This window comes from Poecilia reticulata, chromosome 1 (genome assembly GCF_904066995.2).
Source record: "Poecilia reticulata chromosome 1, P_reticulata-male-v2, whole genome shotgun sequence".
Taxonomy (NCBI): domain Eukaryota; kingdom Metazoa; phylum Chordata; class Actinopteri; order Cyprinodontiformes; family Poeciliidae; genus Poecilia; species Poecilia reticulata.
The window spans coordinates 30,268,823-30,286,555 of record NC_088830.1 but is presented as its reverse complement, the minus strand read 5'-3'; the positions used below and the strand labels follow the sequence as shown (position 1 = coordinate 30,286,555).

At 39.2% G+C, this 17,733-nt stretch overlaps 1 protein-coding gene across 7 annotated transcripts in view; it reads right to left on the bottom strand.

The window, feature by feature from the left end:
- The window catches only part of znf827 (zinc finger protein 827), a 102,356-nt gene extending 99,778 nt beyond the window's left edge, over positions 1 to 2,578 (bottom strand). For 4 of the 7 annotated variants that reach the window (XR_014089077.1, XM_008420191.3, XM_008420180.2 and 1 more), the window contains exon 1: positions 2,059 to 2,575. Coding sequence is in view for 6 of the 7 variants with exons in the window: in XM_008420191.3 (XP_008418413.1) it covers positions 2,059 to 2,101 (43 nt within the window). In the remaining variant the exon portion in view is untranslated. Of the gene's footprint in view, positions 1 to 2,058 lie in introns of all 7 variants that reach the window. The other 3 variants (XM_008420155.2, XM_008420162.2, XM_017304946.2) reach the window with 2 other exon arrangements.
- Positions 2,579 to 17,733: the final 15,155 nt, after the last annotated feature.

Here is a 17,733-nt window from a genome sequence, read left to right as displayed (position 1 = left end):
GTGACACTATTGTGTGCACACTGTTATTGTGATAAAATGTTCAGCTCTAGTCAGAATAAATGTCAGTTATGTACCTTGAAACAGTAACTTTCAACAGCCAAAAGGCCATGTTTGTACTGGAAACTTTGACACATTCCCCATTTAAAACAGAAACGGATTCTATTTAACCTAAAAATATGTATTCAGGTTGAATTTTTTCACAAATTAAAGCTACAAACTTGAACTTAATCAGATTTTTCATTGAACTTATCTCCAAACTCGAATCGAACGATCAAAACCTCAGCAAAACCCCTCAGCTCAGATTTTTAAACCATTAACCTCTGCAGGTTTCTGTACCAAAGCAAAAGACCAAATGGTTTAGTTTGGGAGTTTTTGGTCTTTGCACCACAGGCTCCGGTTTCATGTGAGATCTGTCAAGGAATATTAACAGCTTGAAAAGAAAATATTAGTATTTTAGGGTAACCTCGGTTGAGGTCCATGAATAAATGCCTACTTTAAGAGAACAAAAATCAACTAAAATAAGCATAGACAATTCAACACTTTACAAAATTCAGTAATTGGCCACTAAATCTCTGAACCTATAAAAGTGACTGAAACACACTCAAAACACAGTTCTAAATCAAGACTTTGATGCCAGATGGTATTATGAAGACTGCTATGGTTTATTTTCATTATACATCAAAACCACGCTCTGTGCTGTGAAGCCCATTCATGTGACTTCCCACACTGTCAGTCACTTCCACTCACAGAGCACCAATCACTGCAGCTACTCTCCACATCTCTGCCTCATACCCAGCTTCTGCTATTTCCCCCCTAAGTTCACCCCCAGGTCAAACACCTGAGCTGGGTACAAACGAGCAAAATCAGCGGCAAAGCAAAACATCTGGAGGGATGTGACATTTATGAAATAAAGAAAAATATATCCAACTGAATCACTTAATTATTCATGAAATTTGCATATCAATATGACTAATTGAGCTGTTTGCCTACGCGTGCATTCAGCAGAAATGATTAACAGCATAAAAATGTCACTAATAATGGCCCCTAAATATCTAAGGAATCCTCCAGCGGCCGGAGTACGTTATTGCAGCATTTCATTATATATATATATATATATAGGACTGATAAAGGCAGAATATCGAAGACAGTAAGGGTCAAACGCACAAAAGTAAGCCAACCACCGACTAAAATAAACTCCTCGGAAAGTATAATGGGGTTCTGCTGCGGCACAAGCAGCGTATCTGAGCCCGAGTGCCGTTTCCTTTTTCTAACCGCGTTATTGATCGGAGTCTGTCTGCAATGAATGGCTGCAAAGGGAAGGAAGGGGGGAAAAACCCTGAACTTCAGGTGACCGACCATGTCTCTGACACTGCCTTCATGTAGACGGGGAGGGCTAAAAATGTATACATGGGTTTGGGTTTTTAAAAAAAAGGCAATATTATCACTTTTCAAAAAATAAAAAATAAAAAATTTAAAGTCGACGACATAAACAAACGCGAAACGAGTCGATTCCGCGAGCTCCGAGCAGCAAAACTGAAGCGAAAGTTAGCCGTTTATAGCCGGGGAATTGAAGTTTACCGAGCGGTGCTGCTAGATAGCGCTGAGGCTAACTGAGAACACCGGGGGTGTTCGGGGGAGCCAGACTCTGGCTCGTCTGATCCGGCTGACCCTTCATTTTATTGCGGCCAGACTCCCAGATCCTCCCCCTTTTCTCTACCCGAGAGAGACCGAAGACGTTACCGAAACCGCTCGCCCGTTATGCCGCACACTACCGCCCCGACACATACGCCAAACTGACCGCAACCTTTATAGCGGAACCGGACCTCTCATCGATTCTGCTCTTTATTAAAGCCACGTATCGTTTATCCACTCACTGCCTGGCTAACGTTACCCATTCGCCAACAACATGGCTGCCTCGCTCGGACCTAAAAAAAAAAAAAAAAGGGGGAGAAATAACCTACGCCGAGCCTTTTGTCTGTTTCACCTCTATAACCCTAAACTACTGCGCAAAACACACGGAGAGCGGCTAAAATCGCACACATCGAGCGGAGGACTTACGTGAAGGCAGGCGCTTGGGCTGCTCCTGCTTCCTCCTTGGCATTTTCCCCCCGCTTTTAATCACATTCTCGTCCTTGTTTGGGGATGAGGAGAAAAAAGGATTTTTCCCATTGAGACTGGAGGCGCCAGTGATGGCAGGGACTCGGTCGTGCACCTGGCTTTGCTCGGTTTAAAGTGTATTGTTCAGGGGGGGAACGGGAACACGGGCGGAGGAGGTGCCGCTCGCTGTTGTTGTTGCCGTGTCTTGACTATGGCTGCTCTCGGTGCAAGTGTGTCTCCGAGCCCCTAACTAACACTAATGCAGGGATCAAAGGGCAGCAACAGCAGAGCAGACACACGCGCGTGGGCAGGCACGCACACACACACACACACACATTCGGTTCACACGCTTCACACACACACACACATACACGCGCTCTCCCTCGTGCGCGCGCGCACGCATTGGAGGAGCTCGCCCCCGAGAGCAGCGTACGGACAAGGTGCCCCCAGGCTTTCAGTGCGCGTTGCTGAAAAGAAAAATATAGATATTTGAAAACACAAAGAGAACCATATTGATGGAGTCGAGTTGCATCCAGAGTCAAGTCATTTTTCAGTAAGGAAAAAGAAAAATAGAAATAAATTAAAGTGATGGTAGTTAATTTATGCAAATGTCGCTAACATTTCTGACTCCTTATTACACGAAGCAGAGATTAAGAGAATGATTTTAATGTTCAGCAGGAAAAGATAAATACGTATTAATGTTAGGAAAAATGCATCAAATAATTCATTTTTTGAATTTCAGGAAAAAAACCCTTAAGACAATTTGCATCTCAATGCCTTATTCAGTTCAAGAAAAAAATATATCGATGTAAGTGTTCATTTTGGTAATTTTGGCTCACAGTTAATGAAACCCCCATCATTTTTGCTATTTTCCTTCATTCCTGTATTTAACCAGGAATGAAGAAGACAGATCCAGATCTAATTTTCAAGAAGGACCTGGACAGAAATCTGCAAACACACAAGTACATGAAAGTAAATAAAAATTAAAACATATACATAAGTTTAAAACAAATTACAAAACAGTTTAAAAGCAATGACACTAATTGATAGAATCACATTGCATGTTTTTAAATACATTTGAAAAAAATTCAAATTAAATAACATCTTTGTTGTTGGAAAATTAGAATATTATTCAAAACCTTTACCGAAAAAAAATTAATACGCCCCTGTGCTGAACTGTATGCATTCAGTTTTTGGTCTGGGCTCCTTTTGCATTAACTACTGCATCAGCGTGGCATGGAGGTGATTAACATGTGGCTCCAGTGAAGTCTGAAGGAAGCAGCCTCCAGCTCATCTGCTTTGGTGAATCAGGCCAGATTGTTGGGCAACAGTGATACCATGGTCATTAAAGCTAGTAACGGTACCTTTAGCTGTGTAGGCAGAAGCCACGTCCTGCTGGAAAATTAAATGAACATCTTCATAAAGTTTATCAGCAGGGTGGACATTTTCCTGGTAGATTACACTGTCTTTGGACATAAGAAATAACAAAAGAAACTTTATACTGAACCTAAAGCAAGTTGGATTATGTTCCTCTCCTCTTCTCCAGAATCTGAGACCTTAATTTCCAAATTTACTCTGATTCAGAAAGAACTAAAAACCAATGAGCCACAGTCCAGTCTTTTTTTCCTCCTTAGCTCCAGTTAGATCCCTCTGAGATTGACTTAACACATTTGCTGTCTTTCTTATGGATAAGTCGATGTCACAAAACTGCTGTTATTACTTTTGCTTGCCACCATGTTTAGCCAGTTTTTCCTTCCACATCACTTTTCATCTCTTTGCTTGTATGCAACACTGAACACTCAGCTTCTTTTGGAATGTTTGCGCCTTATTCTTCTTGTGAAGAACTGTCAAGTCAGTAGCCTAGCCAAAAAATGGTCATAATATAATTTTTTCTTTGAAAAACTTTGTTTTGCTGGTTGTACAGAAATACACATCTGAAAGAAATCATTAAAATTATATTTAATCTCTACAATACATATTATGTTATTATACATGTTATTCTTTATTTTCCAAATTACTAAAATATCGAGCATTTGATTACATTGTAATTTGTTGGGATGTCCACATGCAAATGTAGTTAGTTTTGTTGGGAGCTCACTGCAATGTATTCCTGAAAATAAGCAATAGAAAACTAGTTTAGGGCAACATTGACATGCCGTCCATCCAAAGGGCTCTGCCCACCCCTGAGTTGTGCCTTATATGTTTTTACAACATTTTTATTTTATTTACTTTTTTTTCATATATTGTTAAAATGACTGTATTACCTAAAACATACTTAAGGTTTTGGCTTACATGTACAGACTTTTCCCCTTGCAAGTTGATTTCATTCATTTTGTCTTGATTTAAAAATTCAAAGATGCATTAAAAAGAAGAGCAACACAATTAAACTGACATTGTCATTCATCAGTTAGAGAGGTGACAAATCTAACTAATACAGGTGCACCACAAGGTGCCGTTATTAGCTCACTATTTTGTCACTGAAATACAAATGATTTGCCATAATCATTATGGCTGATTGGGTATACACAACTGATTTGGTATTGGAGTCTAATGCAGCATTGGTTTGAAACATCAAGTCTCACTTAAAACTATCAGTTGTCTTTTACTTTTGGTCCATATCTTTGAATGGTAAGAGGTGAACTTATCAACAAGTCTCAACAGCTAAAGTATTTCCAGAAGCAAGTGAAGATGTTAATCAGTTCTGCATATCTTTGGACTAACTGGAAAAAGTGGAGGAGCTTTGAAAATGTCATTAAACTTGAAAACCTCATAGTTATTTTTAAGGCTCTTTTAGTTCCACTTAGAGTCACTGGTTTGGTGAACCTTGGCACATCCAGTGGGAATTGTGAGGTGGGTTTAAGTCAAACATCAGAAAAACTAACAGCCAATGTGGTACTTGGTATTGTATTGTGTTATGCTATTTATTACTTTATCTATTTTGCGTTGTTGTGGCTTAATAAGAGTTAATTTTATTCTGTTTTAATCATTGCAACCTATGGAAATGCATTGCAAATTAGCTTAGTTTACAAAAAGTGCATAAAAGTGAGCAGTATTTGGTCAAAAGTGACACCCACTATAAAATCTAAATAATTTAGCAAATAACACTGAACTTAAAGCTTTATTTTATTAAAGTCAGCCTCCCTCTAGGAATCCTGCACCCTGGGCTGTTCATTTAAAATCTGCCTGCTGAGTTATTCCTAAGATTATTCTATAATAAGAACAGTAAAAAAAAAAAAGAGAGAGAGAGAGAGAAGGGGACATTGTGTGGGAATCTGTATTCAATCATGTGATAGCAATAACAGGTGCCCCTATCAGAACAATTTCAGACTATTATCCAAACCAACGCAGTCATCTCCTCATCAAAGTTGTGAGAGAGCAAAAACTGGCCAGAGCTGAATCCTCCTCCCTCTCAGCTGGGTGTTGGGGCTTTTTCACAGCGCAGGCTGTCCCCCACTCCCTGCTGTTGGACTCCTCCAGGCTGCGTTCTGTTGGCCTGCCGCGTTCTTTCACACCTCGGCCGCGTGTGAGGAGAGCTGTGTCTTCATCCCTCCATCCTTCCATCCTCCAGTCCTCCTCATGCCATGCCTTCCACCCACCCCCACCACCCCCCAGTGGAGGCGCAGGAGGCTCGTTACCGTGGCAATTAGTGAAAAGCCCAAATTAGCCCTCTTGGCTGTCCACAGGTGACAAAGACACTTTGCATTTCTGCTAATTAGGAAACAGAACAACATGATTAAATGGGACCTATCAGGAGGAGAGTGGACAAACATGTTCCACAAATAGCAAAAAGCGATTTGTTATTGCATCTCCTGCGTGAAATAATTAAGACATCCCTGTAAGGGTTTTCAGTTTTGGAGAGGATAATGCTGGGCGATGATAGAGACTATTGTAATCATCTTTTGGTGATGGTTGTGTGGTTATGCAAACAACAGTGTTTCTCAACTGCACCTGCTGATGGACAATCTGTTGACAGGTGCTCTGACTCAAGCCTGAAAGAGCTGATGCATAGAGAAAGTGGGAAACTGACATTTCTCCTCTCCTTGCAGATCAGTTCAGCTTTTGCACTGCATAATGTACGTGGAGACATTATGTAATAGACATTATATTTGGAATTATATACCCTTAAATTTGGCTCAAAATAAAGTCTCATGTGCAAAATTGTGTTCATTCACATCCCATTTTTACTTTTGTGTTTAATAGAGCAATACAAAATAATTATAGTTGTGTAGTGGAAGGAAAAATTATAAAGTTTTTAAATTGCTTGGCAAATAAAATCTCAAAAGTGTGGTGTGCATTTGTATTTCAACTTCTTTGAGTCAGTGCTTTTCTCCTTTTGCTGCTATTACAACTTTTTGATAAATGCTTCTACTAGTTTTGCACATCTGGAGAATTTGTGCAAACTAGTCATTATAACACATCAAGTCAAGTTTATTTTCAAAGCTCGTTTCAGCTGCATTGCAAAAAAATATAGAATTTTACCATTTTATGAAATGCCATAATTAAAATCAGCAAAAATATTCTTTATCAAATATACATCAGTTATATTGATCAATGTTCAAAGGCAACTCTGAACAGGTGGGTTTTTAGCCTTGATTTAAAGGAACTCAGTGCTTCGGCTGCTATAAGTTTGTTCCAGATTTGTGGTGTGTAGAAGCTGAATGCTGCTACTTCATGAAGCTGGAGGATTGAGTTTTTTAGACACTGTTGCAGTAATCAATGCCACCAAAGATGAGTTTCTCTAGATCTTGCTGGGATATTAGTCCTCTAATCCTGGAAATGTTCTTCAGGTGACAGAAGGCCGACTTTATAATGGCCTTTATGCGTCTCTGAAGGCTCAGCTCTGAGTCCTTCACTACACCCTGTGAAGGACTCAGACCTTATAAACTACTATAACTAATTCCTAGTTATAATAAAGCTTTGTGCTGACTCTGGATCTTTCCTCTTTAGGTCCAAAGATTATAACCTCAGTTGTGTTTCTGTTCAGCTGAAGAAAGTTATGGCACATCCATGCATTCATTTTTCTAAGCATCTGTACATATGAGTACGTTTTAAGCTAAACCAATATATTGCAACTCCTGCTAAATGTTGAGGCTTTTCCTGGTGGAAGGCGAAGTCATTTGCAGCCTTTAAAAGATTTTCTGTTGAACAATAGTCTTTTCCACTTTCAAATTATAGTTTGAACCAAGCTCTCGGTTTAGGATCTTGAGCGAAATGTCTCCAAAACTTTATCCACACTGTTCCTTGGCCTTCATTGACCTGTTTAATTGATATTCTCAAGGAAAAACTTCTTAAAGTTTACTAATTAGGTGATTTTAGAAAGCAATTGACTGCAACTGATTTTATTTAGGGTTATCATAGTAAATGAGGCTGAAGAAAAGAGCAATAATTTCTTGTTTGTTTTTGTTAGAATCACTACTTTGTGGTGGCCTATCACATAAAATCCAAATAAAGCTATTTAGTTTGAGCTATTGGGGTTAATAACTTCTAAAAAAAATGGATTTCCACAAAGCAGATCATTAATGATCCTGCTGATGTTTTAGCCTACCCTAATTCAGATGCAGTTTAGTGTAAAGGTGTGAAACTTTTGCATTTGTTGCGACTGTTTTCTCTGAACACACGGTTCCAGCTGATAAGGCTAGACCCGTAGGTTTTGTTTTGGTGGTGTTCTAGTTCCCTGGTGAATTCGGTCACCACAGGGGGGGCTCATGGCCTGGTCTCTGACCCTGACAATGCCAGTCAGCTGAGGTAATGCTCGCTACAGGACAGGCTACTGATAGTTGCTATGGCAACAATAACATAACCTCACTCAGGGTTGAACCTAAAGGTCATTCCTCTGCGCTCCAGGGATGAGTGCACCGGCTTCATTGCCAGCGGTACCTCTCAAGTTTCACTGACAAAACATTAAAGTACATCCAGTTCTGTGCAAAGGTCTTGAAGCATTTCCCATAATGTTATATTTAAATGAGCCACTCTGTCTTTTAATCTTTTAAAGTGGTCTCAATTGATGGTTCTTTAGGTTTTATGAAGAGCTTTCAAGGTTTTTTTTCCATTGCTGATTTCAGTGAATGTTTAATTATTAAGCAACTTAATGTCAACTTAAATATTATTGTGCCTAAAGTCTCTCAAACTGAAGGGATGAACCGGTATCATTTACTCGTAGTAGAGAACTTAGCAAGGAATCTGTTTACTCAACCAACCTGTAAAAATAGATAATTTCTTTCATTTTATCAAATATAACGCAGATTGATGGCAGCAATTTGACGTTATGGTGGCTCAGAAGGGTCAACAAACTACATAAAAAAGCAAAATACAACAAAAGTTACAACACACAACCAAAATTCACAACACAACAGCAAAATTCACAACACAACAGCAAAATTCACAACACAACACAACAATAAAAAACAAAACACAACAACAATGCCCACAACAGAAATACCATAACACAACAAGAAAAGTTATAAAATATTAGCAAAAAGCCACAACAATAAAATCCCAGAACACAACAAAAGATCACAACACAGCTACAAAAGGAAAATGCAACAATGAAACGTCCAAATCAACACAACACAACAATAAAAAAACCAACAACAATTGCTACAACCAAAAGACCACAACACAACAACAAAAGCCACAGTACAACAAGAAAAGTTACAAAACATTAGCAAAACGCCACAACGCAACAATAAAAGTCAAAACAAAGGCCATGACACAACAGCAAAAAAGCCACAGCACAAAAACGAAAGTGTCCTGCGATGTACTGGCGACCTGTGCAGGGTTTACCTGGCCTCTTGCACAGTCACTACTGTAGATAGACACTAGTCCCCCTTGTGTCGCAGAATGTAAGTTGATAACATTGCTAGCATGACTGTGTGTTTGCTGTTTTCTACATTTGCATTTAGTTTTTACATTTTGTTGACCTTTCTGGGTCACCGTATAACAAAGATGATCATCTTAAGGATGGATACATCTCTCAGGTCTTGAGTCAAGACTTTGCTGGATTTCTTTCTATTAATAAAGAACATGATTTTCAAATAAATTTAATCTGCCTTGAAGTTGCATTTTATCTTCCACTTGTCCACTTTTAAATCTTCTCCAGTCAAAACCTGGACAATATGTTGGCATGATCAGGTAGAAGGTGTTGTCAGAAAATGCCACAACATGATAGTTGGGACCAACTTCACCCTGAATCCTCCAAACAAATTTATTCATAAAACACACAGAACTAATGATGAGGACCAGTATGAAAGGTTACAACAAATACTACTCCGTCGAGGTCCACAGAAATTAGAGTTGATTTCAAGTTTTTAATTTGTGTCCATTTAGATGTTAGAATAAGTAGTGAGAATTTATGACCATTTCCCCACTGAATGCAGAACAGATTCAGGGCTGACTGGAACGGTTTTGTTGTGAAACTCCATATTTTCTGTTCTTAAAATAAAAGCATTCCCTATTTTGACTCAAGAGTTATTGGAAGCCAAATGAGTTTCAGGTGCATCAGTGAAAGATGAAATGGATTGGAGAAAAATGACCAAAAATGTTTTGTTGCCTTGGGGGCTGAGCTGCGTGGATCCTCTTGTTTCTCTTTCCCTCCCTCAGTTCAGTCCTCTCAGGGCTTGTCCTATCAGAGTTAAAGGCCGGTTGGGCTAACGTTAGGCTCGGCCAGTCAGATGTTGCCCTGGGGTAAACAGAAACATCTGTCCCCTGCCCAGGCGTGACTGTCGCTGAGTGATAAATCCTGGGTGGCCTGTGCCAGCGCCGTCCAGTGCGCCACCTGTCCCCCCCTCCTGCACAACATCCACAACACATACACTCACATGAACACACTTCGCCCTGTTTGCACTCATCCTCCTCCATTCTGACAGTGTGACAGAAACAGGTGGTTCACTCCCGTTTTTGCCCTCTGGCCTTCTATGCTCTTGTCCTCGGTTGGCACATTTATGCAGGGTGCGAGTCGGGTTGTCACCTTTAGCAAATACCACTGAAGACATCCTTGTACCTTGTGTTTCAGTTGTGGTTTCAGGGCACTTTAAAGCCTATCACAGCTGTCTGATTCGGCAACTCATTTAGGCAATTCTGTAAAGAGGAAATTCAAATATGTAATGGAACATTATCACAAGAGTTTGTTTTCAGTTTTTGCAGCACCAAGGTTGCCCATTAGATAACCAGATCAAAAAATACACTACAAAACCTTCTCAGTCGCTGTCATGTCTCTTGCTACCACTTCCTCTCTCAGCTCTGCTACTTTTACCAGTGTGACAGAGGCAGGTGGCCAACTTCCTGCCCTTTGACCTTCAACAGTTTCCCGGCTGTACAAAGACACACATGCACTTCCACTCTTATACACACACACACACACACACACACACACACACACACACACACACACACACACACACACACACACACACACACACACACACACACACATGCACACGCACGCACACGCACACACACACACACACACACACACACACACACACACACACACACACACACACACACGCACACACACACACACACACACACACTTAGGAGGAGCCTAAGTTGCTCTGAGTGATCTGGGCCAGAGGTCTTTCATGAAGGGCCTGGAGGGAAGTGAAGATCCTTCAATTCAGAGACTAAAGTTTCTTACTCAGAAGGACTGACTGCGCTTGCAGTTGTATAAACGTGACACATATAAAAGGTAGAGCTGCTATAAAATATGACATACATTTAAGAATCTTTGGGATACATTTAGCTCTTCTATCAAGTTCTTGCTGTGGACTTAGTTCATATCCACATATGAATATTGGGTTATCATAACTTAAATGAGTGTCTGGGTGTATAAATTAATTTGCTTTATTTATTTTCTCTTATTCTAACAGGTATAGATACATTCAAATTTCCTCTTGACCCACATTATCATGCTGGAATATTCAATTATCCTCAACGTTTCACCATCCAGGTGGTGATTTCAGCTGAAGTTTAACCTTCATTGGTCCATCTAGTTTAAACAAAGTACTACAGTTTGGGTCAAATGCTTAGAAATTTGACACATTTTTGGTGTTCCAACAACAATGATCCCAAACACACATCAGAACCGGTTCTGGAAAGGACAGAACTATCTAATATTCAACTTTTAGAACAACCGTCCTCAAATCAATACCACCATCACATTAAACATAGTGGCTGAATTACATTTTAATATGAAATTCTGCCCCAAGTTTGGAACATGTTACAAAAACTTAAACCAGTCAAACAATTCTTGCTAAAATGTACAACATGTTGTAGCTCTATGGGATCTACATAAATTACAATCATGAAAAAAAATCCCTGCTAATGCCATGTCTGCCACCTGCTCTAAAAATCACATCGTATTTAAAGCACCAGAGCAGCAAAAATAATCAACTTAATTTTGTCCGTCACTTTCGTCTTGGCTGGTTTCTTGCGTGTGTGTTTCTGTCTTATAGTGAATTATCTGTAAAAGGGAACAGTGATATTTTCCTACTATTTAAAGATTCAGATCCAGTTTGGATGAGTCTGAACTGAACTTTTGGATTTCGCACCTCTTCATGTTTGGGTTGCATGTTTGTTTTATCCCTTTCTATGTGTAAGAGGACCCCTGCTGATTAATATCACTTTATGTTGTAATGAAGTGGGCCGAACACTGATATCTTTAATGTGTTACCAGTCTCAGCTTGATTCTATTGCCATGGTGTAATAGGCTATTGCCACTATCGCCATTTGGATTAAGTTCTATAACACTGCTGTTAAAGCAACTGAGGTTTGCATGAGCGCCGGCACACAAATGACACAATGAGGAGGGGGGATGACTGTGAGAGCTGGTTGCTCTGGTCGATTAATTTCACATTCAGCACCTCCTTTATAATGTGTCTCTTCCATTTGTCTTAACACTTCTTTATTATGATCAGCTACAGCTGCTGTTTTTACTCTCAATGATGTGGTATGAAAGGAGGGAGGACGTTTCTCACCCTTTGATAAATAAGGTATGGAGGTGTTTATTCACTTCATTTTGGGGGGATATTTTTTTAATATGGAGAAAGCATGGCATTGCTCTGTGGGTCCTTTGTCTCCCTGCTTCCCCCAGGCTCCACCTCTCCCTCCGCCAGCCCTCCAATGAGAGCGCCTTCAGGTGTTGACCTTATCGGGTGCAGGTCAGAGCCAGGTCAGGGATCTGTTGCTTGGCTACCATCAGATAACAGGCTCAGGCAGGCAACAGTGGGCAGCTCTGTCATTCAGGGCTTGTCATGTAATCTTGTTCATTTGCAGAACAATTGTCTGGACCCAAGAAAGGCTATCTGGCCCATAATGTTGTAATGAAGCACATTAAAATATTAAAACCAGCCATGCTGAGCATTGGCAGCTCCACTTGGCACATGGCTTTTTTTTACAGTCATGCCAACTGTCGTGCAGCAACATGAACCCTTTAAATACGCTTGTGTGGCTGGCTGCATTCGAATTTTAGAGTGTTAGAGGATGTAATTACTTGGCTTTTGTGAAATTTTATTTTACGTCATCCTTCAGGGATGTGTTTTGCCAACTTAGAATATATTAATGCATAAATTTGATCTGACAGATATGCTAAGTACTACAATAACAAGATCGGATGGTCGCGGTAAAATAGTGGCGTGAAAATGTATTCATACAGACATGAATTTATTTTTCACCTCACAACCACAAACATGAATAATTGTGAAGCAGATTTAGTGTGGCGTTCATTTGTATTCAAGTTAATACTTTGTATGGCCAGTTGCAGTCACAGCCACAACTCTTTAGGATTTGCACATCTGGAGACATTTTTGATTATCAATTTTTGTAAAGTAGCTCAAGCTCAGACAGATTGGTTGGAGACTTTCCTATTGTAGCTCTGGCTGAATGTTTGGGATCGTTGTCCTGCTAGAAGATGAACCTCCACCCCAGTTTCAAGCCTTTTAAAGCTTCCTACAGGTTTTCTTGTCCTATATTTAGCTTATGGTTGAAACGATTTAAAAAATTAATCGCAATGAATCGATTATTGAAATAATCGTCAATTAATTTATGGATTAATCTTTAACTGGAGTATATGGACTCAAATATAAACCATTTTGCTGAACAGTCAGGGTAACAATTAAGCCAAAACTACACAAAAATATACATAGATTTTGCATTTAAAATAATAATAATAATAAAATCTAAAGATCTTTTTCCCAGGACTCCTCAAGTGGAACAGATTTAACTTCATCCGCTTCAAATTCTGTGAAAAGAAAAATCTCCTATTAAGCATGTGCTACTATCCAATTTTAACTGGTTAATCAAATAAATAATCCTCAGATTAGCAGTATTTGTTTAGCTGCATACTTTGCAACAAACTTAAAATAAAGGAATAACATTGTTGTATGTTAGGCAGAAAATTTGTAACTTTTTTTATTTAAAAATGCAACTTTTTATGTATTCCAATATTTTATACAGCGGCTAGATGGACAATCTGCAAAATGTGCCAATTTTCAAAATTAGATTGCTTGATTAATAGTCAGAATAATTGTTAGATTTATTGATTACTAAAATAAGTGTGAGTTGCAGCCCTAGTTCTAAGATAACAAAACCTAAAAAAGTTTAATATATCTGAATAGTGTTGCAAGGTACTTTAAAGATATAAATAATAAAAACATAAAATGTCACATAGCCCTGCTATTCAGAGACGCATTAACAGAAAAACCTTTATGGTAAGAAAAATGTATTCTCAGCACTGTATTGTGAGGAAAACACCCTCAATTTTCACTAATCTATTTATGCATGGATGTATTTTCTGTTACTGGACATAAACAAATGGTGAATGCCTCCAACGTGAGTCACTTAGGAGTACAGGTGGGGAGTCATCTTGTTGTTTTCTAACCTACAACCTTTAAAGAGAGCACAAAGAGTGCTACAGCACTCAGTTTGAACAAGAAGAGGGAGACAAGAAGGAGGCAGGGAATGAAAGAGTAAAAAAAAAGGCGAAAAAGAGAGCGAGAGAGTTGTTGCATCTTCACACAAACATGGTCTGTTCTCCCACTCTGCCATTCCGCCACCTGGACCGAGCTATGTGGGAGACTGCGCCACACAGTGATGAACGACACCAAACAGAGCAATTTCTGTTCACACTGCGGGTCATATGGAGTGAGACGGGTTGACACAGCATCTGTGTCATATCACGGGTTGACACCTGCATTTTGTCATTGTCACCCGCTCAGCCGTTGAGGTTAACTGTGGGGTCCTGCAAAAAGAGTGGCCCTCTGAGGAGCGGGGTACCTCAGATGGACAGACATAAAGAGACATAGATAAGGCACGTGGCGACTCATCCACGCCAGTCCTCCAACATGGGATCTCGTCTGTTAGATTGGCGCGTCGTGAAAGGAGGTTCTCGGTGGCTGGGCGCTTGCCAGCTGACATTCCACGGAGACAAATTGAGAGAGAGGCTCCGGCAGATTTATCGGGCCATTGGCTCGCCTCAGGAATTTTCTTGTAACATGGCACTCCTGTGAAAAGGGATAAAGAAATTAGTGTAAAACAGCCTCGCCACCCCACTTTCCTCCCCAACAAGGAACCACTTAGATATCTGGTAAACCCGCTAACACGTATATATATATATATATATATATATATATATATATATATATGCACTGCTCCTGTTCTTTATGTAATTGCGCATGGATACAAGATGGATCGGTGTGAGCTTCAGTCCTCTTATTGCTATGAATATTCAAGAGGGTGAGCGAAAGAACATTGCTGTATTCCGGCTGTTGAGTCACAGGTCCTCGGTGGCAGGAAGCACTGCTGGTCAAATGACAGAGGGAGAGAATGAGAGCGAAACATGGAGGGTTGGGGGGGGGTATGAGTGAGTGTGAGTGGGATTTGAAAGGAACTGCTTCTGGCTGTCTTGGATATTTATTCCCCTGCAAAGCATTGATGTGTTTGGAGAAACAGGCCAGATATGTTCTTAATGTTAGAGGGAGAGCTGTAAAAGGTGCTCTGAACACATTTGCTCACCTCTACGGTGCTGTTGTTAAAGGGATAGTTCACGTTTTTTAAGGGTCTTTTCTTTTAAAACATTTTCAACAATTAATGATTTATCTCTTTAAAGTGTAACTAACCCCCAAATCAACTTTTTTTTTTTGCTGATAAACTCTGAAGTTGTTTCGGGTTCTATCTTTATGCAGGGTTTCTGCAGATTTCACCAACTCAGATTTAAGACTTTTTAAGATCTTTTTAAGACCATTGTGAATGTAATTTAAGATCTGGTAAGACTGGTGCTTGACCTCCACGTGTAAAATCCACTAAACCTCCGACTTCAGAAGTTGTACCACACCAAATGCTGCCATTAGATTAGTGCTACTAGTTTTCTGGGGAGCAAAGCTGTAACATTTCTGGGCTCTTTTTGTGGCTCTTGGCAGCAGTTTTATGCTAGTCACACCGACTATGGCTACAGACTGAACCCCAACAGCGACAAGTTTTGTTGCACAGAATGTACGTAGTATCATTTAGGTTGGTGAAGACGAATGTTGTCCAGCTAACTGGTGATAAATTTGTTCTTACCCATGGTAAATGGAGAAAAGCTAGCTATGTACATAACAAGAGTACATTAGCAGCTAGTTAGCTGTAGCTGCAACCACCTCGAGTCACAGAATGCAATGAAGATATCTATGAGCGAGTCAAACTTTTGCATGACAGTCTTGACAAGAAAGAAAACTACATGGAATATAAGATATTAAATAGTCATGATAAATACTAAGACCTATGAGTAATGTGTTTTATGTATTTAAGACATTTTACTGCTTTACTTTTAGATACATCAATTGAAGACTTATTAATGATATGCAGACATGTTGTTTGGTGCAAATTTTGATATTTTCGTGTAAATTTGTTTAGCTCTGCAACATTGTGCCTAAAACCCTTTCAGTTCTGGCCTCCTTCAGTTGAAAAGCGTCATAGAGAAGAGACTGTTTGGTGTTGGAACCTCAGAGTCTTATCTTTGGGTTTTGCTGATGAAAGTTGATGTTCTCACATGTTGTTCGCCATGTTTGCATTGTGAAAGTTTCATAATTTGTATATTTGAAATAAGACAAACTAACTAACTAACTAACAAGTAATATTTTGCATTTTTAAGTCAATAATTTCTTAATATTGATCAAAAGTACTTTTTCTACAGGCAGATTATTTCACATATAACACAGAAAAAATGTATCCATATAAGTGAAATAATCTGCCAGTGGAACTAACACTTTTTACCAAGTGTGCTAAGATATTTGCACTACAAACCACAAACACTTGGTAAAATTTTGTGTTTTTGCAGTGTATTTAAAGGTTAATAAAAAAAAGGCTGACACACGATCAACAATAATATATTTGAAATCACAGTACAATATAGACAAAATACATACATTTTTGTCATGGACGCTCCTGAACCAGTTGTTATCTTCTGCATTTGTGTAATTAGATAATTACCTACAGCAGGTCAGATCAAAACCTTGAAATAGAGCCTTACATGAAAAATCCCAAACTATCAATTTAAATATAGAATTTGGACTTTTCTTTCTAAACTACCAGGAAAACAAGACTGCAAAGCCTGAATTAATATTTCATAATAACAATACACTCTATACATCATGAAATAACGCGCATTAATCATTAAGTACCCGTGTAAGCATCACTGTTGGAAAATCACTCCTCAGCTTTGCATACAATAGAACCCTAATGTCATTCCCCATATCATTTGTCAGCATCTAGAGGTTATCTGCCAAGTTGATGAACAGAGAGATTGGTTATGAAACACAAGGTGTGACAGTATGGCAATATGTTATAGTATGCAGGCAGAGCTCATCAGGAAAGAGAGGACGAGCTGCTTTGTTCCAAATGTCACGATGCATATTTATGGGAGCACTGGAGTGGCTCCTTGTATAAGCACCATTCACCATCTATCAAGCTAAAACCACTACAACGCTGTCTCCGTGACAACTTGGTGGGATGCTGTTGGGTGACAAAGTGATCAAACTGGCTAGTCTGCTCATGGTTCAAGACAAATTTACTTGTGACATAGATCGTAGTTTTGATTCGTGGTCGTCTAATAACAAGAACCACGTCAGTCAATGTGTTTCAAGTGATGCTGTGGTGACAGGTATTTTGAAACAACAGGACTTGGACTTTGTCATTCCTTCTGTTTCCTCATATAATATTCCAGTTTAATTTTGTATTCCACTCAGAAATCCGGAGCTCCAAAACTGCAAATATACAAAGTCTTACCAAGTAACCTGGGACTAGATTCTAGTGCAAATAAAACAGAAAAAACAACTGCAAACTCTCACCACAAAACGGAAATGCCCCAAACCACCAGGGCGAGTCGATGGAGGAGATTGTTTTAAGTCAACAATTCTTTCATATTGATGAAAAATTACAAGTTCCATTCCCTGATTATTTCACTTACGTAACAAGTGCTTTCTCATCAATATTAAAAAGTACCAAAGAGATATTGACTTGAAACAGGATCCTTTATCTTGCTGAAAAGTTAATTGTAAGTTAATTTTGTCTTATTTCAAGTGTATTAAGATATTTTCACTGGAAGCCAGACAAAAAACACTTGACAAGATTTTGAGTTTTTACAAAGCAATTAGATTAAATTAT